At 48.1% G+C, this 22012-nt stretch overlaps 3 protein-coding genes and 1 long non-coding RNA gene across 21 annotated transcripts in view; 2 read left to right on the forward strand and 2 right to left on the reverse strand.

Moving 5' to 3' along the window:
* LOC124052750 overlaps positions 1–119 on the forward strand; it is a 1329-nt gene extending 1210 nt beyond the window's left edge. The window contains exon 3 of the long non-coding RNA XR_006842048.1: positions 1–119. This exon is cut by the window's left edge and continues 642 nt beyond it. This is a non-coding gene — a long non-coding RNA (uncharacterized LOC124052750).
* The window catches only part of heatr1 (HEAT repeat containing 1), a 17751-nt gene extending 14938 nt beyond the window's left edge, over positions 1–2813 (reverse strand). For 4 of the 5 annotated variants that reach the window (XM_046377337.1, XM_046377336.1, XM_046377335.1 and 1 more), the window contains exons 1-5: positions 1269–1418; positions 713–870; positions 388–604; positions 113–254; positions 1–33 (exon numbers count right to left, since the gene is read on the reverse strand). The exon at positions 1–33 is cut by the window's left edge and continues 69 nt beyond it. In XM_046377337.1, coding sequence (XP_046233293.1) covers positions 1–33; positions 113–254; positions 388–604; positions 713–854 — 534 coding nt within the window. In that variant the 5' untranslated portion in view covers positions 855–870; positions 1269–1418. Of the gene's footprint in view, positions 34–112; positions 255–387; positions 605–712; positions 871–1268; positions 1419–2779 lie in introns of those variants that run through there. The other variant, XM_046377334.1, reaches the window with a different exon arrangement.
* Positions 1822–13132, forward strand: LOC124052743 (SUN domain-containing protein 1-like). Of its 11 annotated transcripts, none has more exons than XM_046377341.1 (24): positions 1822–2136; positions 2657–2701; positions 3886–4056; positions 4299–4495; positions 4803–4829; positions 5053–5322; positions 5773–5877; positions 6343–6474; positions 7051–7131; positions 7945–8064; positions 8201–8284; positions 8660–8735; positions 8859–8908; positions 9154–9380; positions 9740–10006; positions 10134–10217; positions 10304–10377; positions 10466–10610; positions 10731–10991; positions 11168–11252; positions 11605–11720; positions 11911–12078; positions 12155–12247; positions 12719–13132. In XM_046377341.1, exons 3-24 carry the CDS (start codon positions 3953–3955, stop codon positions 12833–12835), a joined length of 2883 nt encoding a protein of 960 aa, XP_046233297.1. In that variant the 5' UTR covers positions 1822–2136; positions 2657–2701; positions 3886–3952; the 3' UTR covers positions 12836–13132. The 11 variants fall into 11 exon arrangements, with proteins under 11 accessions (XP_046233297.1, XP_046233298.1, XP_046233296.1 ...); XM_046377342.1 differs by having other exon boundaries at positions 2662–2701; XM_046377340.1 differs by lacking the exon at positions 2657–2701.
* Positions 12782–21876, reverse strand: LOC124052745. Of its 4 annotated transcripts, XM_046377353.1 has the most exons (16): positions 21708–21871; positions 19242–19311; positions 19046–19137; positions 18772–18967; positions 18433–18693; positions 18122–18252; positions 17953–18037; positions 17695–17769; positions 17470–17502; positions 16764–16916; positions 16160–16276; positions 15902–16066; positions 15452–15598; positions 14916–15206; positions 14128–14202; positions 12782–14035 (listed from the first exon to the last, which is right to left on the reverse strand). In XM_046377353.1, the coding sequence occupies exons 2-16, from the start codon at positions 19297–19299 to the stop codon at positions 13959–13961; spliced, it is 1956 nt and encodes a 651-aa protein (XP_046233309.1). In that variant the 5' UTR covers positions 19300–19311; positions 21708–21871; the 3' UTR covers positions 12782–13958. The 4 variants fall into 4 exon arrangements, with proteins under 4 accessions (XP_046233309.1, XP_046233308.1, XP_046233306.1 ...); XM_046377352.1 differs by having other exon boundaries at positions 16764–16913; positions 18772–19137; positions 21708–21876; XM_046377350.1 differs by having other exon boundaries at positions 18772–19137; positions 21708–21875.
* Positions 21877–22012: the final 136 nt, after the last annotated feature.

Below are 22012 nucleotides of genomic sequence, written 5' to 3' on the forward strand. Positions count from 1 at the left end.
CAGCGTTCCTCTGGACAACGGCACACCTGGTTTCTGAACAAACAACAGGACGTTGACAGGCAGCACCATGAGCTGGGAGCTCTAACACACAGCGTGAGCAGAGTGTTCAGACCTGCAGGCAGTGCAGCCAGTTCCAGCGGCCGGTGGCGTCTTTGATCCTGAGGAGCTGCAGGACTCTGACGAACACGTTGGTGTCATGATACGGCAGCGCGCAGGCCAGCAGACTGTCAGCGTTGTACAGCTGGATGTGGAAGCTGCAACACAACACGAGACATAATATTCAGTCTGAGAGCGCAGGAACTGACACCTGGACGTCCCCGGTCGCTCCCGTCACCGTGACTTTCTTTAACATCATCTGCTGCAACAAGCTGAGCTACAAGTGCGTACCGGTGAATCAGCCACTCCATGCACTTGTGGGCCGGTTTGAGGAGGAAATACGGACAGAGGCGGGTGAGGAAGAGCGAGATGCCGGCGTCCAGCTTCTCGTTGACCTCTTTGGACTGGACGCTGCGCTCCAGGGTCAGCGAGGCCCCACTGAACAGGGTGTCCTGAAACTCCAGGAAAGCAGGTTCAATTCCCAGCAGCTCCTCCAGCCCCGTGCAGCCTGGGCGGAGGAAGGACAGAGGACACACAGAGGGGGAGTCAGCAGGCAGCAAAGGGACAAAAGTACACCAAGCACCTGTGGGCCTTTTGGACCCTGTGCGGGACTCACCGAGGGCGAAGAAGGTGCTTCTGTCCATGGCAGCAGCATCTTTGGGGTCGAAGAGAAGTGAGGCGACCTCTCTGCGTGTCAGCAGGTTGGGGTCGTTCTGAGGCAGCGCGAGCCTCTTCAGCTGGTGGGCCAAGGACGTCATGATGATGTTTCTTCACCTGATGGAGACACGGACATTTCTGTGATGTCTCTCACCTGGTTATTGTTGGCTAAACCCGAACACATCCCTGTAAAGTCTTAAAGAAATGCTGTAAAAATGGGTGAGCGTTAGATGTTGCTGAATTTAAAAGTGCATATTTCTGCCGTTCTTTTGTTCGTTATTAATCTGATCTGCTGAGTTCAGATTCTAATCCTGGTTGTTATATGCTGCCACATACAAATACGGCAGCATAAATTTTAGCCACTGTGGCTAACATGACGACTTCTGAGTTCTCAAACGTCCCCGGTGAAAAGAAGCGAGATGTTTCACCACCAAGGAACATATATTTAAACACACAGGAACCGTATCACAACAATGAGAAAATAATTAAGACCGTAAATGAAGACAAACTCAAACCTGTTTAGTATCACTCGATAAAACACATGGGTGCACGTTGTTGATAGCCGAAGTGAACTCGTTCTGGATGATTCTACATCCGGTTCACGTCCAGTTTACTTTCCCATTGAAGGAGATGTAGAACCCGCAAATACTTCCGACTTCGTCTCAAGGCCACCGTTCACCGATTGAAATAAACTCCAAACTTTATTTTTTTCAGTATATTTATTTATCTTTAAATCATATTTATTGCACCAATCTTGTTTAAAGGCGTAGAATAATCATTTGTGTAGAGGTAAATATTCAGCTGCGGATGTAGTATAGATAAAAGATTCAAAAACAGTGAAATTAAATCTTATTACTGAATAATCTGACTTAGAAACAAACAAACAAAACATGTGATATCAGTAAATCTAAAAATACTGTCCCGTAGTTTCTTCATCGCTGCTTTGGATTTAAAATGTGAAAGACAATCATAATGAATGTTTTAAGGGGTATTAAATATCTCAACCTCATTCTGTGGTCTTTGGTAATGCACCCGCTGAAGTCATTTAATCCTCCCGCCACATGGGGGCAATAAATCAACCCTGCAGCTATAAAAACCTGCAGAGCTTTGAGTTAGCACTGAGAAATCCGCTGCTAAACCTCCCCGTTTGGGTTTTTGTTAGATTGCCAGTCGACATTTCGAAAATGTATCTCCTTGAAAATTATATTTGTGAATAACACGATAAAGTTGTTATCGCTACGTCGTTTTTAACCTGAAAACAGACTGGCAGCTATCGATTTCCAGTGTTAATACGTCCGTAGCTAGCAGGGTCTACCCGACTGTCGTTCCAGGTTTAAACTCTGCAGTGGTTGAGTTGCCAGTTTGTCGGGAACTCTGCTGTCGGTAAGTAGTCTGCATCGTTGAGTCACTGTTCTGCGTTTATTTTGTGTTTAAGCTTGGGAGCTAAAGCTAACGTTAGCACATCGGCCGTTTGTTTTTCGCGGGGCCCCGCCTATTGCGGATTTTCATTGGACGTTATCTGTTTGGACTCGACGCTGATTGGCTGAGAGCGGGCAAGCCCTTTAACTGCGTAGTTAAATGACTGAAGACACGTGAGTGAGGTGTCCGCACGTAACGACACGGTCACATGATAAACGGCTAAAATGAAAGTTTAATTGATAATGCAGGTTAAGTTCCTCCTTATTACCACAAAGTTAGTGTGGTTTCACGCTGATTACGATAATGATATGGATATGATGATTATTATAATTGACTAATTTACATAATTTAAATCCCATTTAATTCATTCAAAGACGTCATTTTGGACAGTATAAACAGCAGAGTCTGTAATTGGCTCAAGTGAGGTGTGAGGGCTGCTGGGTAATCCAGAAGCTTTCTAAGTTCAGTTTCATGTCCCTCACAGTTCAGGTGATCTCTGCACCTGCTCACTCTTCCCCTGCAGCTGCTGGTAAGTTTCCCACTTTCGTCTCACTTGTCTACAGCAGTTTGTGTTTAGTGGCTCCACCTGGGTGTGTGTGAACCTCACCTTGCCCACTTAAACCCTGATCCAAAGTGTCTTCATGTTGAGGTCACGTGACTCTCCTATTACACCTGCTGACTCTTCCTGTGGGGGCGGGCTTGCTTTCGCTCTAAGTAGCTCACTGACCGACAGCTCTAACAGGAAGTGTTGTGAGCAGCTTTAAGGTGAGCTGTGCTGCTGCCACACGGCTTGCTGTGTGTTTGTGTGTGTGTGCTGGTGATGCGTGTATGCTGTGTGTGTCTGTGTCCCCTGGAATGTCCTGTGATGAGGACGTGGGCCTGCAGAGCTGGGGCTGGACTGACCTGTGCGTATCTTCCTCTTCTGTGGTTTTGTGTGTGTGTCAGTATGTAGGTCAGGTTGTCTCAGTGTGTCTGATAAGGTTACAGGGATTGCGTTGTAATCACACTGACGGCCTGCTGCAGCTGTCTCTGGACATCTCGCCGATCAATAAGTAATCGTTTTTATTTCAAACTTCAGTTGGCTTCTGTCCGTCAGACTCTTCGGCTGTTTTTGATTTGCTGAAATGTGAAACGTCATCTGATTGTTCTGGAGCTTTTGGTTTTGTTTTGCCCCACAGCCTGGAGCCCTGAATGACCTCAGTATCTGTTTAAAAACTTGTAATACCTCAAACTGATACCAATACTACAACAGTACAGTACATTTGATGCTCCTTTTTTCCTCTGTGCCCCTCCTGCAGTTCAGTTTTGTGGCCCTGCAGGCTGCCATACAGCGAGCTCTGTCAACACTCAGCGCTCCACCTCACCGCAGACTGTTGGGCTGCTCAACGGCCAATCACACAATGTATTAAACTGTAGATCGCTTGCAGTGATTGGCTTCGAGCAAAACAACACAAATAGCCTTTTTTTTTTTCTCGATCGGAGTACACAAAGGATGGAGTGCAGGATTGCTTGACTGGAGGAGTTTTAGTACTACTTGGTACTGCGTTCGTCTGGATGGACACGATGATGTCCTCAGAGTGAATCTAAAATCGTGTTCAGATATAAGACGATGCAGCATCTCATCTGAACACAAACAACCAATCATGTCTGACTTGTACGTCACCGTACTAAGAGGCCTCCTCCCTCCCTCCCTTCCCTCCTCCTCCTCCTCAGCTCCAGTTACTCCTCAGCAGTGTCAGACTCGGAGAAGGAGCAGCAGGTCGTGTCGCCTGTCCACATCATGTCCAGACGCAGCCTGCGGCTCGACGACGGCCTGCTGGACCGCGGTCTGCCACACGGCAGCACCTCCCTCAGCGTTGGAGGAGCCAGCTGGAGGAGCACCAGGTGAGCATCTGCTGCTTTGCTCCTGTTAACACCGAAGATGAATCGTCCTCATTATCTCGGCTTCTCCATGTTTTCCTCGGTCTCCTCTGCCTCCTGTTCTTCTGCTCCTCCTCCTTCTTGTCCACTATCTCATCTATTCCCTTTCACCTCTCCTTCTCCACGTCATCCTTTGGTTATTCTTTCTTCTCCATCTTCCTTTCTCATTCTCCTCCTGCACCTTCCTCCTCCTCCTCCTCCTGCAGGTCACTGAAGTCTCGTCGTTCTCAGCAGCTCTCCGTGTCCTGCTCAGAGTCTCTCCTCCTCAGTACTCCTCGTAAGCTGCCTGCGCAGCCTCTCCTGAACAGCAGCCTCCACAGCGAGGCCTCCGACGCCTCCCTGCTCTCCTCCCTGCTGGACGACTCCTCCGTCCAGGAGACCACGCTGGTTGACACCCTCTGGGGTACCACTCTTGTTTTTCAGCTCCTGTTTACAATTCATTTACTCTGTTGATAGGACATATACGTACAGTCTGTACTTTAAGTACTTTAACTCCACTCAGCCTTCACAGAATACTGTGACGTTACAGCTGTTAACAATACGTTCAAAGCACTGGTTAGTCCGCAGTCCACAGGAACTACAGTATGTCTTCATAAAGCAGTGAGAATGTGTTGTCTTTTATTTTGGAGGGGAAATACAAAGTAAAAATGTTGGGGCAGCTGTGATGATGGAGCTTTGACTGACAGTGATCTTCCTCCTCTGGTGTTCAGGTTTGGACCATGACGTCGATCCCAAAGGTCAGTTCATTCAGTCTCCGCCTCTTAAACCCACAGCAACAGTAGTACAGTAGTGCAGTATGCAGTACAGTGGAGCTCAGCATGGAGTCAGTGTCACACAGTATGTGGTGTCCTCTGCAGACACGTCAACACAACTCGGATGATGGTTGCTGTGATTTCATGAATCAAGTTGACATTTTTGAATTTTAAAAGTTCAGTTTCTGGATGCTGTTATTCATCACAGAGAGCACCATCGTAGCGGAGCAGAGCACCGTCTTGGCAGACCGCACTCTGATTGGTTCAGACCTGCGCTGTGCCAAACACCCGGTCCAGACGCTCAGCAGGGTTTACTGCAGAGACTGTGAGCTGCACTCTGACAGGAAGGAGTCCACATACCGCCCCTCCTCCTCGTCCACCACCACCACCTGTGTGACAGGACGGGAACCCACGGAGCCCAGAGAGCCAGAAATTTCCACCATCTACTGCAGAGACCGGAGCCGCAAGACCCGCACAGGTGAGCACATACAGCGAGAATAAAGGTAATGTCTCAGTCAGGGATCAAGTTTAAGTTGAGGTGCTCGTTGTTCTCACGCTGCGTTTTAAAAGGCTGAGTGCAGACTTGGCGTTAAGGTTTCTGGTGGTGGATTCACTCTTGCCTTCTGATTGGTCAGTGTGGATGCCTCATGCCTACGTTTTACCCACTCAGTCAGATCAGTTTCAGTTTGTCTGGAGCATCCAAGAACACAAATGTCTTCACGCCTCTGTTCTCTCCTGTCTGTGTCTTCAGGTCACTCACACTGTGGGGGATGAGCGCCCCCTTGTGTTCACTGTAGGCTACTGCAGAGCTTCTCTGCTGTTAAGTCACTGTGGTTTCTTCTGACAGCAGCCGGGACGTGGTTATAATCTCACAGTTACAGGAACTGATCTCAGATCAGCAATTTGTCTTTACTGTACCTTTCCTTAGCAGGTGTGTTGGCGTCCGTGTGGAACAGGTCAGCAGCCTGCGTGGTTTCCCTGCTCACTCTGCTTTATCACCAGCTGACACAGCAGAAACAGTGCGATGTAACAGGTAGCAGTTCTGACCTGACACCATACTGACTGATGGACCAGAAAAAGCCAACTTTGTAGTTTTTAATTTAGCGTTTTTTAAGGACTGAAGCAAATCTGTTAAATAAGCTGAGCATCTCAACAATCCTCATCCTTCCTTCTTCACGAAAACTTAAAAAAAAAAAAGTCTTGAAAGTCATTCAATTTGTACTCAAAGTCTGGAGTGTACCGTCAGAGTAAATGGAATACTTAAACAAAGCAAAATATGAGTTAAATTAAAAAAAAAATTAAATAAATGGTGTGATAAATTCGTGAAATCTGTGTTAACGATTGATAGCCTGGTGACACTCAGGGTTTATTTCCTGAGACACTGACTAATGGCGTCCTTATCCTCCCTGTGGCTCTGCCCACAAATGTTTGCATATGTAAATCACCACTTCCCCTCCAGCTGAGCCCCTGTTGGGTGTCTGACTCTTGGCTCTTCCAGATGTGCTGCAGCTGTGGCTGGACTCCTGTGCGTTGTGTGTCAGGAGAGCTACAGCCTGCTGTGTGTCTGTGCTGACACACACCTGGCAGGTGTGTCAGGGGCGGGCCTCACAGCTCCCACAGGTCATCGGAGGTACTGACGGTCTGTGTTCGTGGATACTGATGTCCCACACTGCAGAGAACAACTAACACAAGTCTGTTCTGCTGGGATCCACTGTGGATGTCTTCACAGGGACAGGTTTTCTTTTTCACCTGGTGCTCACCTGCAAATGCTATCACAACACAAAACTCCCTTACTTCCTGTTTTAGTGTGTTTAAATGTTCTTCCACCAGTCAGTGATTCACAGAGAACCTCCTCACTGCTGCACTGTGTGTTAAACTACATGTGAAAGTAGAGCCCAACATTCAGGACAGGACATCAAGAACCTCCACTCTTCAGTGAAAGTGAAATCTAATCTGATGGTAAACAAGCTGTCTGGGAGCCCACGATGCTTCCAATCTGAGAAATGTCAGAATTCATTTTCCTGAACTTTCACTGCTCACCTGCTGTGTTTTCCCTCCCAAACAAATGGGCTGCACCCGTCACTTTGGCTGTTCCCTTGGCAAAATGCAAATCTCTGCGCCTGCAGTCGGCGTCGGTCCTCAGCTCAGGGGACGGACGTGGAGGACGTGTTGTGGTGCTGGTCCTCACTCTGTTTCTCTTTCGCAGCTCGAGCCGGTCGCAGTGGAGTCATGAACCTGAGGGAGTCCACCACGAACCAGAGGGAGCCTCATCCCGACAGATCTCTGTGTGAGTTATCGCACACACACTCACACACACATCATGTGATTGTCGCGAGTTGGTGTGGGACAAAGAAAATCCCTCTTAATTACAACATTTGAAGACATGAGTGAGCCACACTGATGAACATGATGTGGTTTATTTACACACCGTCCTGCTGACACAAACACTCACTCGAGCACCAGATGTGGGCAGCTGGAAGCACATTATTTCCTTCTGTACTTTGAATGGAGATTGAAGTCAGCAGTGCATCAACCTACAACAGCAGGTGAAGAGTCCATCGAAGTGCATTCAGCGTTCAGGGCTAAAGATTATTTTCCACTTGGCCACATGCAAACTGTTTTGTTTATTATTCTTCATCAAATAACAGCAAGACTAATTTAATTGTCATGTTTAATCTCCTCTGGCTTGAGCTGAAAATGCAGCAAACTGCAACAGTTGGACTTTGTCACATCCTGTAAACTCCGGTTTCCATGGTAACAGAATAAACGTCTTTACCTGTCCGCATCTTTATTTTCTCACTGGTTCCCGATCAGCTGGGTAGCCAGAGGTGGCTCGTTACGGTTGGTGTAGGGAAACCAACGGATATAAGCGTAGGAAAACTTCCTGGACTCGAGTCGAGTTTGTCAGGGGCACATGGAGACATAAAGATCACTAGAAAATGAGTCAAACGGCTTTTAACGTGACAAACAACCCGCTCCTGTGGTTGTGTCCTGAGGACATGTCCGTCCTCTTCCTGCCTGCGTCTCTCTGTGAAAGGACTGGCTGTTGTTCCTGCTTCGAGTCGTTTCTGTCAGTTAAAGTGTCTGCTGACGCCAACAGGTGAGGACTGTAAGGAGGTACGACACTCGGAGACGGACCCTGTGGCTTCATCGTCACCTTCGTGGTCCTCAGCTGCTTCCTGTTTGCTGGGGCTGATGTGGAGTGCTGCTGCTTTTACAGGTTAAAGGCTTTTTGCTGGTTAACAAGAGCAGATTTTGTCGAAACTTCCTGGGAAATACGAGGAGAGGACCAAATGTTCGGTTTCAGTACGTGAAGTCACTTCCTAATGAGCCTGTGATGCCTCTTGCTTCCTCAGCTTGGTGTCTGAGTGCAGCTTCAGCCGTTTGGCCTCTGACCCGGAAAGCGTGTTCAGCTTGTGGGCGAGCCGGCCGCTCTGCAGGTTAATGTCATGTCACCTTGTTAGTTTGACTGAAGCTGTCCTCCCTGATCGCATCCTCTTCTTCTCTGGTGTGTGGCGTGTTTGTGTCGGAGCTCCGTTTGCTCTTTCTTTCTGACTTGTGCTGTTTGTGGTGTTCAGAGTTTGTCGTTTGCTTCAGCTTCTTACATGTGAGAATCTGCTGCTTCTCTTTGGTGATGAGCTGAGTTTCTGTGGGAAGACGCCACCTCAAGCTGCAGACAAAACTTTGAATCAACATACTGATTGTGAGCCTGAAAACATGTCTGATCATTTTTATTAGTGTACAAATGAACTGGACGGTAAAGCTGACACACACAGGCCTCATGCTACTGTGTGTGTGTGTGTGTGTGTCTTCAGGTAAGACGGCAGGTGACGTTTTCAGGTGGCTCAGCATGCGATGCCATCACATGACCACCAGCGCCCTCTTGACTCGGCAAGTTTACTGTTTATTATTTCTTTTGGTTGCAGCTGACAGGTTAAAAACTCCACCATCAAACTCAGCAGGAGGAAGTTTTTCCTCCCGTTTTTCATCCACATGTTGTTTCTCCTCCTGCAGGTTTCCTCCCAGACTCCTCCTGGTTCTCCTCCCTCTGCTGCTCCTCTTCAGTAGGTTTTAATATTTTAATTATTGACCTGACTAAACCTTGGTGAAAGTTGTGGCTGATGTCTCATCTCTCTCTGTAGTCACGGTGACACGGTGAAGGTCTGAACGGAAACATCCAGACCTCTGAACCCGACACCAAACAGACTGTCGGCACAAAGTCACTCTTGATGGGAGAAACAGACTAAAACACTGAAACAAAAAGCCTTCAGGTTAACATGTGGCTGAACCCACGTTGTCCGTCTTTCAGGTCTGTGCTGCTTCAGTTCAGCTGGTCTTCACGCTGTCTTTCCAGCTGTCAGCGTCACAGAGTGGAGGACGGTGGTCTCTGTCGTCCCTGGTTTGTCCTCCATCTACGGGTTCATGTCCTCCCAGAGCCAAACAGCAGAGGGCTCTGTGGAGGAGTCGAAGGAGGTGCAGCCATACGAGGAGGCGCCCTACGGTCCACCTCCAGAGGCTAAAACCGTAGGAGAGGAGGTACTGAAGACAACAACATGAACAAAGCAACAGATATTTTTTGCAGCAGCAATTTATCTTTTAATTGGAAAAAAAGTTCTGTATTGACCCAAATATGATTGTTTTTTTTTTTTTGTAATTGTTATTGTATCATACATGAAAATGTGCCCAAACAGGCTCACAAGACAGCAAGGAAAAACTACCTAAACTGACAGACGTCAGGGGGAGGGGCTTATGAGCAGTACTGCAGCCAGCCACCAGGGGGCGATGCAGACGTGTCAGCTTCACTTTGACAGCCCTCATGTCACATCTTCGCATCCAGTCAGAGATCTATGGGCCTTTTTCAGACTGAATGTATGAAAGTTTCCATTGCTTCACAGGAAGCGGTGGCAGCAGACGAGTCCAAGCGGCTCGTTCATCTGGAGCGGAGTCTGACGGTGCTGTGGGAGCGGGTGGAGGCCGGAGGGCGGCAGGCGGAGCAGAGACACAGGGAGGTGCTGCAGCTGTACACTGACCTCCAGCAGCTGGTCTCTGGTCAGAATGATGCTGAGGAATCCTGGCAGAGTGGCCTGCTGGAGCAGCAGCTGGAGCAGCAGCTGGAGCAGCTCAGGACTCGACTGGACGAGGACAGACGGCAGAGGGAACAGGTCTGAGTTAAAAAGTTGTTACTTACTTTTTTTTTTTTCTTTAAAGCTGAATTCTTCAGTGTGGCCGCTAAGCTAAAAGCTCTAGTGTGTGTGTGTGTGTGTGTGTGTGGGGGGGGGGGGACTGTAGCAGGACTCGTCACAGCAGCAGACTCAGTTGTCTCGTCTGGAACATCTGGAGCTGCAGCTGCAGATTCTGGCTGCCAAAACGGAGGTTCAGTAACAGCACGTCTGCATGTTGATCTTTCAGCTGATCTCGTTCACTGACTGACAGAAGCTGTTTGGTTCATGGTTGTACAGGAGGTGCAGCGGAGACAAGAAGCTGCTGCAGCAGCCTCGCCTTCGTCAGCTACGACCCTGCCGGCTGCCGTCAGGTGACCTTCACCCTCCTCTTCGCTCTCGCTCTGTGCAGTCCACGCCAGCTGCTACTTTAACACGTAACTGTCTCGTAACTTCCTCCAGTGCTGTTGTGGATCGTCACTCCCACGACGCCTTGCTGACGGAGGTTGCGCGGTTGGAGGTGGATCTGCAGGACGTCAGGCGGGATGTTGAGGGTCTGTCTGGGTGTGGAGACGGCTGCCGACAACTTGACAGGATTCAGCAGATGGTGAGATGGAATAGACAGCAACCGGTTCATCAGTCTCATGGAGAACCGTAAAGCGAGAACCTCTCTGTGTTTGGCTCTTTTTCTGTATCCTGTTCTAACCTTCCCCCGTGTCTGCGTCAGATTTCTGAGCAGGTTTCAGCTCAGGTGCATGAGGAGGTCCGGACCCTGGTCTACAACGCCGGCGGACTCCCTGAGTCGCTGCTCCAGTGGCTGTCGCAGCGGTACGTCAGTGGGGCCGAGCTGCAGGCGTCGCTGGCCTCTCTGGAGCTCAGCATCCTGCAGAACATCAGCCTACAGCTGGAACGGCGCCGCAGCGAGGAGACGGTCAGAGAGGCCGTCCTGCACGCCGCCAGGTCTGCTGGGGCCGTCGTGACGCAGGAGGTGAGGGGCAGGTCTGGTTTCTGCTGCAGTCAGTAATCTAATAGGTATAGGCATGATCATAACCCCCGGCTGTCGTTCAGTTTGACCACAGCGACCTTGCGTGTCCTCATCTCTTGTCTGCCTTTGGAAACATGGCCGTAGCTCCTGAAGGTTCACTGATTGCTCGTCTCTTCCAGGACGTCCAGGCGATCGTGTCAAACGCTCTGCGTCTGTTCTCTCAGGACAGAACCGGCCTGGCGGACTACGCTCTGGAGTCCGGAGGTCAGAAACGAACCGTCCTCTGTCTTCATGCTCGCACTCAATCCACCAACATGCTGGTCGTCCCGTTTGTGTTCTTCCATCCAGTTTAGTTGTTAAATCCATCCTGTCACTAACTGCAGCTGTAACATGTAGCTATAACAGACTCGTCGGGACACGGCCATTTCCAGATCTATGGGTATGTGAAACACACGAACACAAAGGTTTATCTTTGAAACCTCTCAAAGTGTTGCTTCCCGTTTACGTAGAGGATCGCTGCTGATGGGACGGAGCTACACATCGCTTAAGTCTTTTCTGGCTGAGATGGTTTAACCACATTGAGTTAATCAGGTGTGTGTCTGCGGTCGTCCTGCAGGGGGCAGCATCCTGAGCACTCGCTGCTCGGAGACGTACGAGACGAAGGCCGCTCTGCTCAGCCTGTTCGGAGTTCCCCTCTGGTATTTCTCTCAGTCTCCTCGAGCTGTGATCCAGGTAACACACCTGTCATGCGTCACACACGACCCCCAGCGCCGTACAACTCGTTCAATGCCTTTTTTAGTTTTCACCTGAAGGTTTGTGTTCCAGCACACGCAGTTTAAACAAGCACAAAAGCAGCTTTTCTTAAGCGCTTACAGGCTGAGCGCAAAGTGAAACGCAGCCGTTTGTCTGCCACCTCCTGCAGCCGGACGTCCACCCCGGAAACTGCTGGGCCTTCAGAGGCTCCAAGGGCTTCCTGGTGATCCGCCTGTCCATGAGGATCCTCCCCACCTCCTTCTCCCTGGAGCACATCCCAAAAGCGCTGGCTCCGAGCGGGACGCTGCGCAGCGCCCCCCGACACTTCAGCGTCTACGTAAGCGAGCGACGCAGGAAGCACAGGGACGCCGTGCGGACGTGAGCGCTTGATACTGAGCAGTTTGTGTTTTCAGGGTCTGGATGACGAGAGTCAGGAGAGAGGAAGGCTGCTGGGATCGTACGCCTACGAGGAGGATGGAGAAGCTCTACAGACCTTCCCTGTCACCGTGAGTCATCACTGCACGCTCTTAACATCTGTTTACATCTGTTCACATCTGTTTATACGCTGCACCAAACAGATGTTTCTAAATGCTGTTTGACTGCACTCGGCTCTGGCTTCTCATTGGGTGAAATTACAAGTTTAACGAGTTGAAGCTGTGGACCTGGATCTCACACTCGTGTTCGACTCGCTGTTGCAGTATTTTGTGAACACTTTTTCTTTTCAGTGTCGATGTTGACTTCATCGCGCTTGAAGTGTTTTTATCACGTGTGCCGGCGCAGGTGAAAAAGTCATGTTGTAGGTGTTCTTCATGAAGGAGTTTGGAATTTCCTGGAAAAGTTTCTGAAATGTTGATGACTGAGCTGATTTTTTGCGTCCAGTGAAACGCGTTCTGAGTTGTTCTGGACGTATGAAGAGCGGCACGCTTGAGCCGAGTCGTCCTGTGACTTCGTGTCGTCTGTTCTGTTGTCGTGGACAGGAGGAGAGCGACCGGACCTTCCAGATCATCGAGGTTCAGGTGTTGTCCAACTGGGGCCACCTGGAGTACACCTGCATGTACCGCTTCAGGGTCCACGGGACGCCCAGGGACTCGTGAGGACGCTGCAGAGCAACGCGTCTGTTCAGGCTCTGCTGATAAACTGCTGCCGACTGCCTGACTTTAATGCTTTTTAACCGCCGAACGCTGACATCTGACGTCAGTCTGGGGTTTTGGAGTGAAACTCCCTCAGCACTTTCATTTCCTGTGGAAATATCACACCCTCGCAGCTCTGATGTCATGTATGATTTTACTGTCAATAGTTCATATTTTATATCAGTGTTGTTTTGTATTTACTGCATTTCAGCGTGGTAATAAAATTCTATTAATAAAATTAAAATTTTCAAGTCGACTTAATGCAGTAGTCACGTGTCCTGATGTGAACCGTCGTTGGCTGTACTGTGATGGGGGACAAAATCCGTCCTCCATCTCTACAAAAATACATTTTAAACATACGCAAAATCAATTTTTAAGAATTTTGAATTGCTTTAAAAGGTCTTTTCCTAATAAAATTTCCTTTTTGTGTTTCCTTTGCACTTTTTACACAGAAGGAACATCACAACCAAAAACTGCCAAATGTTCATGTTGGTATGCAGCTGTTGTTTTAAGGCTGAAAAACACGAAACAGTCTTTTTTTTGGAACATCTGTTGCGTTCAAATACACCATGACATTTGACGATTGAGCTGAACAGCAAATTGATTATCTGGCATTAAACTGTCCGGGTAATGCGGCTGATGGTCAGATGTCGGAGTGTCGTTGAACGCACCAGCCTGTGATTGATGATAAAGCTGTAAATGTTTGGGTGACACATGTCAAGCAGAGGAGGAAATTCACAAACACAACAAATTAGAATATTTTTGCCCTTTGATCTTTGTCTTTGTCTTCAGGTTTTCGTGTTGGGACCTTGTCTTGTGCATATCATTTTTGTGTTTTTGTATGTAATTTCAATCTGGACATAATAAAGCGTTTTTCTAAAAGCTGGTGTGCGAGTTGTGATCCTTGTCGCAGTTTGTCAGCAGGATTATGCAGCCACCTGGTTGGATCCTCACTTGAGACTGAGACTCGGAGGAAACGGTCGTTCAAAAAGCAAAACGGCAGCAGAAAAATCCATCTGGATGCAAGATGTGCTGTTCGAGGTCCTACTCTGCTGCCCAGACTCCCTCCTCTTCAGCTGGCCCTCCTTCAGCTCTTGAAACAGCCAGGTTGTAATAATCCAACCTGCTGTTCTGCTGTGGGCCCAGCTGATGCCCCCTGCTGGCCTGGAGAGACATGGCAGCACACGACACTTACTGCTCCTCTGTTCTACACAAGCTGAGTGCTCTGATCATCAGCGGTGTGAACAGTACCTTACACATGTAACAGATGACGAGGATGAAGACCAGACTCAGCAGCAGGAAGACCAGTCTGATGATGAAAACTGTTGGATCTGATGAGACACATTGGGTTGTCACATTAGATCACATGAGGTGCGACAGCTCCAGTTAACCACCAGTCAGCCACAACAGTAAAACCACTGACATGCGCAGTGAACAGCACCGATTGTGTGGTTACAATGGGATGTTGTGCTGGGACCCTCATGGTAACGACAATCCCTGATGACAGTGGTCCCTGCCCCCCCCCCCCAGCAGGACTCTGCATCCTGCCACATGGCAAAACCTGTTCAGAAAGTGACAAAGAACTGACAAAGTGCCAACCAGGCCCCACAAACTCCCCACATCCCAATCCGACCGTTCTGGAACATGCTGGAACAAATTTAATCCGAGAAGCTCACAACCCACCGGACCCAAAGGATCCACTTCCACTGTCGTGGTCCCAGACACCACAGAATCCCAGAGGTCCACACAACATCAGGCAGGTGGTTTTAATGTTGTGGCTGTTCAGTGTAAGCTTCAGTGACCCCCTCAAACCACTGAAGTCACTGTGACAAACAGACGTTCGATTGAGTTCCTGCAGAACAAGGTCCTCTGATCCAGTCAGCAGCAAATAAAGTTGGTTTGAAAGAACAAATCAACACCTGCTGATCTGCCTGTCTGGTTGAAATGAAGCGGTGGAATATTAATCATCTTTCCATAGCTAACCTTACAGTTCAGACCAATGGAAACCACAGACTGTCGTAGATGATGTCACTGATGATCTTACCTGAGCAGGTGATCTCCAGGATGGAGGATGAGGAGCCTGATGATACGCACTTCCACAGAGCAGATCCAGACTGAACACAGTCAAAACTGATCTCCCATGCAGATCTGTGAGAGGACTCGTTTCTCATTCCAGTTGACGCAGCAGAGCCGCAGTCCAGCTCTCTGCAGACCACAGCTGCTGAGCCCAGAGTCCACTTAGAGCTGTACGCTGGTCTCCATCCTTCTCGTTTGATCTCCAATGTTCCTGCACAGCGACTGGCTCCTCCCACCAATCTGACCTGACCATCAGGCTCTGGTCAGAAACAAGAAACAAGAGAGGCATCAGTAAGACAGACAAAGTCTCATTTAGCATCATTTGTGATGGGATTTGTATTAAAGTGGACGGGATGTGAGCACCATGACAACTCCAACCCATCTGGGTCAACCCATCGCCCTCAAACTGGAGGAAGACGAAGACGTCCGAATGGTACAATGGAAAACTCGTTCATTCATTTTGTCAGCACGTGCTGACGTTTAGCGATGGTGAAGTCTGCCTACCGAAACTGTTAGCGCCGCTGCAGAGGTCGATGGTGAAGTTGTCAAAGAGGTCTTGGAGAAATGGGAAGCTGCTGATGCAGTATGTGTGGATCTGGTCTGGATATGAGGAAACGGACCTCAGCTCGCTCTCTAAGGCAGCATGCAGACCTGAGAGGAAAATGTTAACACGGAAGGATTCAGTCTGTGGTTCCTCTGCACAGACACAACTGGTGTGACCACCAGAGTACTTCATCAACACCACCCGACCTCCTCCTCTTTACACCACACAAAAACACCCTCCAAAAGACTCTACTGTTTGGTGAGACTGTGCTTAAAGTGTGTGATTAGGACACCGCCAGGTGCTAGCTGGCTAACGTTTTCATTGTGACTGATATTAAATATTAATGTCACTGACACTGACTTCTCTAAGGCTGTGCTGCTTTCTGTCAACTCAAACTGAAAGTCGGTCACCGATAGCGAAGACCTCAACGCCAGCGTCCTTCAGCCTCTGCGAGGGACGGAGGACGTCGTCCTGGGACACTCCGTCAGTGATCAGGACAGCAATTTTTTGGGCGTCTGCTCTCATTCCCACATGTGGTTTAAAGATGTAATCCAGGATGTGGTTCAGAGCATCTCCTGTGTGACATCAAAAAAAGTTGGAGGGAGTTATTTTTGCCTCTCGGCCCTCATATCAGGTTCACTACGGCTCCCAGCATGCTGTTAAATCACCTGTCCTGAGGCCTCCTCCTGCCTGTTGCAGCCTGGCTGTGGCTTTCAGCAGGCCTGGTTTGGCGTAGCGGTTCAGGTGCCACTCGGTCTCTATGTCGTCGCTGTACTGAACCAGACCTGACGAGAACCCACAAGCGCTGTGAGAAACACCGAGGACGTGCTGACCCAGACGATATTTAAGTAACAGTGATGACCGGAGAAGAAACGCGGAGAATTAAACAGCTTTAGAGGAAATTACTGCTGTAACTCAGTGAAGCAGAGCCGTCAGGTGTTCTCTTCCATGAGACATGAGGTGATAGGATACACTTAGCAGTGTACTACTCAGCAGCGGTACTCAGAATGTGTATTCAGGTGTACTGATGGAGTGATTGTTTTGGTTGATATTTCACTGTTTGCTCTTCCTGGTTTCTCCATCGTTACCAACCTCAGCTTTAACCACTTTGCTTTGGCTGCGAGCCTTTGATCACTTTTTGTGATGAGTGAAAAGGCTGCTGAATGTTTGTACTTCATAGTCGTAGTCATTCAAATATTATTTAAACATCAACACGCTAGTTAACACGTTTCTGGAGGTAATACTGTAGTCCTCGCAGTGTGGATGGTGTACCGATCTGGACTCTGTCTGGGCCGATGACAAAGGTTTCTATGATTCTTCTGAAAAGGTTCTTGATGTCTGTGAAGAGGGACGCGGAGATCCTCTGGAGGCCACCCACCAGCAGCACGATGTCCGCCTTCGCCGTGGTTTCGCACCGAGCACCTGCTGGAGAACAGAGGATTGTGGGATACGTGGTCTCATCAACATAGTTCACGAAGTCTTTCTTAGAACAACCTGACATGAAGATGACGTAACCTGTCATAAACAGGTCGTACCAAACTTTGTGTGCTCATGCCACGTTAAACTGGTCTTCTTTTGTCCAATCAGCAGCCCGAAACCCAGAGAGTCTCTGGTTGCTGTCCTAAGTGACAGGGAAAAGCAGCTCTTTTCATGCTAACATGTTCGCCCTTATGAAGACCTGACAATGAAAACTGGTTTACTGCAATTTCACGTTGAGATGATCGGTTTAATATTGTCCCCAGTGGACTTCTATAAATCCCTGAGGAGCAACATCAGAGTCCTGTAACAGGGCTAAGTGACTGACAGGACATATTCTGTCCCTCCTGTGGAGGGCTGTGTAACGGTCGGTGTGGGACACTGATTGTCTGAAGGAAGAGACGGAAGTCTGGTTCGGTCTGGAATCGACTTTTAGCAGGAGATGAGAGGGGAACAATAGACTCCGATGTCCCCCTCATTTGTCTTAACGCTCCCTGTTTACCTGTCCAGTTGTGTTGTCCTTCAGCCTGCAGTCCTGAGGGGAAATTCAGAGAAGAGAAACATGAAGCAGCATTTTGAGTGGAGCTGATTGTGACGTGGACAAACAGCCTGAAGCTTCCAGCAGCTCAGTGAAAACTCACATAACTGACTGAAGTCAATTCAACACTTCTGCAGAGATAAAACCAACACACAGTGTGTGTGTGTGTGTGTGTGTGTGTGCGCTCACCCAGTACCGTCACTGTGACATCTTTCTTCACAGATTTACTTGTCAAGAAATCCTGCACCACACACACATACAGACCTGAAGGAGAGACACACACACACACACACACACACACACACACACTTAATCATCACCGTGGTTACCTCAACACCAAACAAGAAGAGTTGACTCAAGGTTGCCACAGTAACTGATCAGTGTCACTAATCGCTTGAGTGACCGACTTTGCTCCCTCAGTGCGGACTGTCAGGCAGCAGGTCCTACCAGAATCTGCAGTGGTTGCCCTGGAGATCTGAATCGTGGAGCGGATCTGACCGTCCCGCAGCTCTTCTGTCCAAGGCTTGACTTCCTACAGCGACACGGGAACGAGAAACTTTTCTAATGAGAACCAGTGAAGCAATGCAGATTGATGACAGGTCAGAGAGACAGGTACCTGTCTGTGGGGAGACTCCCAGGAGAAGTGGACCATGTTCATGTCTCTGACAGAGCAGCTTAGAGTCAGAGTCTCCCCCTGCTTCAACACGCTGCTGGACACCATCAGGTTCACCTCCACCTCCTTAGGAACTGAGAGACAGACAGGTGGACAGACAGGATTCTGTTTCAGTGGAGACTCGAGGATGTGGTTTAAAGCTGTCAGTTTGTCTGCTGCTATGTGGTTTGTGGTTCGGAGTTCCTGTTGGGGTTTGGCTGCTTTCTGCTTTTGTCTTTTCCAACTTTCTGTGTGTTTGTAAAACCTGATCTCACCTATGACACTGAAGGTGTAGAACTCCTGGGACTCTTTCTTCTCATTTCCGCGGGAGGCCGAGCACAGGTATGACGTGTCCTTCAGGCGACCCGTGAATCCAAGACTGGGCGTGTACGTCGTCCCTGTAACCAGCGTCCTGTCGGGCTGTTCGTACAGCGAGACGTTCAGGCGCGGATCGGACACCACACACGGGATGGTACCTTCCTCATCTACCACTGCCACCATCCCTACATCCTGTGGGACAAACCATTCCTCTGGACCTGAGGGGACGACAGGTGGGATGAGAAGGATCTCACAGGTAGGACGGACATGCTCAGCATATTGATATTCATAGTCACCTGGTCCAGGTATGAAGATGTCGATCTCTCTGTTCTGATAGGACGACGCCTCCTGACACGTGTACCTCCCAGAGTTATTCCACATGGCATCTGTCAGCCGCAGGACGCTACTGGAGCCCTGATTCTCCACAACAACCCTGCTCCCCAACAAGTTGCCAGGTAACTGCCATGTCACCTGACTCGAGCCTGAACACACCTGCAAAGACAGACAGGTACATGAACACGCCTGCATAGACAGACAGGTACATATAGACAAGAACAGGTGTTTACTGACCACAGTGAAGTTGGTGTTTGACTGAAGCAGAACTTCAGAGACTGAAGGTATCAGTTCCAGACAGCCCCCTTCAGGACGAACCAGGAACACCCCTGTGGACAGACAGACAGACAGTCAGTCAGACCGACAGTCAGACGGACAGAATGGTGTCAGTCTACCTGTAAAGTCTGACGGGTGTTCTAACGTTGTTACCGACCCAGCAGGAAGTGCAGCACATTCAGACTTCCTGTTTGTCCTCTGACAGGCACCATCATTGGCCGACAATCCTGACCAACAGCAACACAGAGGGGAGGGATTTCAAATTAAAAGTCTGACGTTAGTCTGATGTAGCCAAAATAAGAGTCAAACCTGCTGTGAATTGTTGGCTTTTCGTCACTGATGCTGCTTGTTACCTGCTAGCTTAAGACCAGAGGGTGAGCTAAAGCTAAAGCTAAAGCCAACACTAAAGCTAGAGCTACAGCTAAAGCCAAAGCTAGAACTAGCTATTTAAATGTCACACAGTATTCAGATCACAGTTTGACAAGTTTGTGTTCATTCTGTTGTTATTAAACAATTGCATTATTGCATATATCCTTGCATTATATACATTTACATATTTAGCTTTTTATTATTATTAGATATATGACTCTTTTTATGATGCCAACTGTTGCTCAAAATTGGAGCAGTTTTATGTTAAGTTTTATATTTTATATTATTTTAAGAATTTCCCTTCAGGGATAAATAAAGAAATTCTGATTCTGATTCTGATTCTGATATGTTCTAAAATTGAAAGCAAGGGTATTAAAATATTGAAAACATGTGTAAAGAATAATATAATGAATTGGTTAGAGTTAAAAAACCAAACAACAACCAAACCAACACTGAATGGCAAACCATAAAGGGCTGAAAAATTACACTTTTATTAATATTTATAAATCAGAAGTTGCCTTTCAGGTGAAATGGAACTTAACTGTAAGGAGACTGAAGGCCAGCAGCCTTTTTAATATATGAAAAGTTTATCAGATTTATCAGAGAGACCAACACACGAGCTGATCCTGGTGATGATCCACCGTCGTCTCCACGGGACAGAGTGTCCTCCTCCGTCCTCTGGGGAGTTTCTGTGGTTGCACAAAGTTTAACCAGCTGATGTGAGGTGTCTGTGGTTTACCAGAGGAACAGACGCTTCACTCCTCGGACTGATCAGAATCTTGAAACTGAGTGCCAGATCGTCATCGAGCGGTTTGAACGCGATTTAACACTGAATTTACTGCAAACCTGTTGGGTCTCCACAGTCACAGGCATAAACGAAAAATCCAAAAAGGTTTTTTCTGGATGAATTTAAAAAATGTGTGAGACTCTCAAACTTATGAACACTTAAACTAGTAAAGAAACATTCAGTCAGAAGCAAATTTAAACATGCACAGAAATGTACATGTAGCACGAAGGGGAACTAATTATTTGTTATCCTTTCATATTAAGGAGGCTTGGTTTTGTAACTATAGTAATAACTGAGTGCAGCTTGTTGCCCATGACAGTAAAGTTGCCCTGTTCAATATACAAAAAATCAGACAGTACCTGACCCAATATGCCACCCAGCTCCTGGTACAGGCCACGGTAATCTCCCGCCTGGACTACTGCAACTCTCTCCTGGCAGGGTTACCTGCCAGTGCCACAAAACCATTACAAATGTCCCAGAATGCAGCAGCCCGTCTGATATTCTCCCAACCAAAGAAGGCCCATGTCACCCCTCTGCTCATTGACCTGCATTGGCTACCAGTCACTGCTCGGATCAAACACAAAGCCCTAACTCTCGCCTATAAAACTACCACAGGAACAGCCCCAGCCTACTTGAACTCCCTGGTGAAGCCTTATGTTCCTACCAGGACGCTGCGATCCTCCAATACGAAACAACTAGCCAGACCTCCTATCTACACTAAACGTTCCCAGTCGGAACTGTTCTCTGTAATTGTCCCCCAATGGTGGAACGAACTACCAATAGCCACTAGACAAGGATCTTCTCTACAGACCTTCAAGAAGCAAGCGAAAACCTACCTGTTCCGTGACACTTTTGGTTGTATGACAATGTAACTTACTGCTCCTGAATTGCCTATGAGATGCAATGCAAACAAATAGGAAGGAAGAAGGGAAGAAAAGAAAAAGAAAAAAAACCAAACAAAAAAAACACATTACTAACATCACTTCTCTTGTATTCTTGTACTCCTGCTTATGTTGGTTCGCACTGTTTATGTCCTCGATTGTAAGTCGCTTTGGGTTTAAAAAGCGTCTGCCAAATACAATGTAATGTAATGTAATGTAATGTAAAGTTTACTGTCTCATGTCTCAGCGCCGACTGAGAGCCACACCTGGACACTGACAGGAAATGGAAGAACAAGTGGAAACTTAGAGAATGGAGGTGAAAAATGATAGGAATTTAGTTCATTTGTCTGAAATGAGAAAGCGGAAGATGAGAAAAGAAATACTGCATAATAAAAACTGATCTCAGCGGAAATGAAGAAATGATCAAACTGTCAACAGTATAAAACATCTCTGGCATCAGCCGTTAACCTGCAGGCAGGAAGTGAAACGCTGAACTGATGATGATCTTATGGTTTTGAAGGCAGGACTGTGACTTTAATTCAGTGGTTTTGCAATGAAATTTTGTACGCGTTCATCAAAGCCCTACCTGTGCTCCACAGCAGCACCGTCAGCAGGTGATCCACATCCAGGTAGACCGTTTGTCCTCTGTCCTCTGTCTCCTGTCCTCCGTTGTGTTTCCTGTGTTATCTTCTCAGCAGTTTGATGTATTTTCTGTCTGACAGGAAGCTCTGAGCAGCTTCATCACGTGACTGACAGCCCAGGCAGTCTGTGCGTCACTGAGGTGGGTTCTGAACTCGCTGCTGATGGTCTTCATGTGAATCAGCTGCTGGATGATCCCCCCTAAACACCACCGCATGTGTTTGGATTAATATTCCTGCTGTATTAATGTGT

This window comes from Scatophagus argus, chromosome 21, assembly GCF_020382885.2.
Source record: "Scatophagus argus isolate fScaArg1 chromosome 21, fScaArg1.pri, whole genome shotgun sequence".
In the NCBI taxonomy this organism is placed as follows: Eukaryota; Metazoa; Chordata; class Actinopteri; family Scatophagidae; genus Scatophagus; species Scatophagus argus.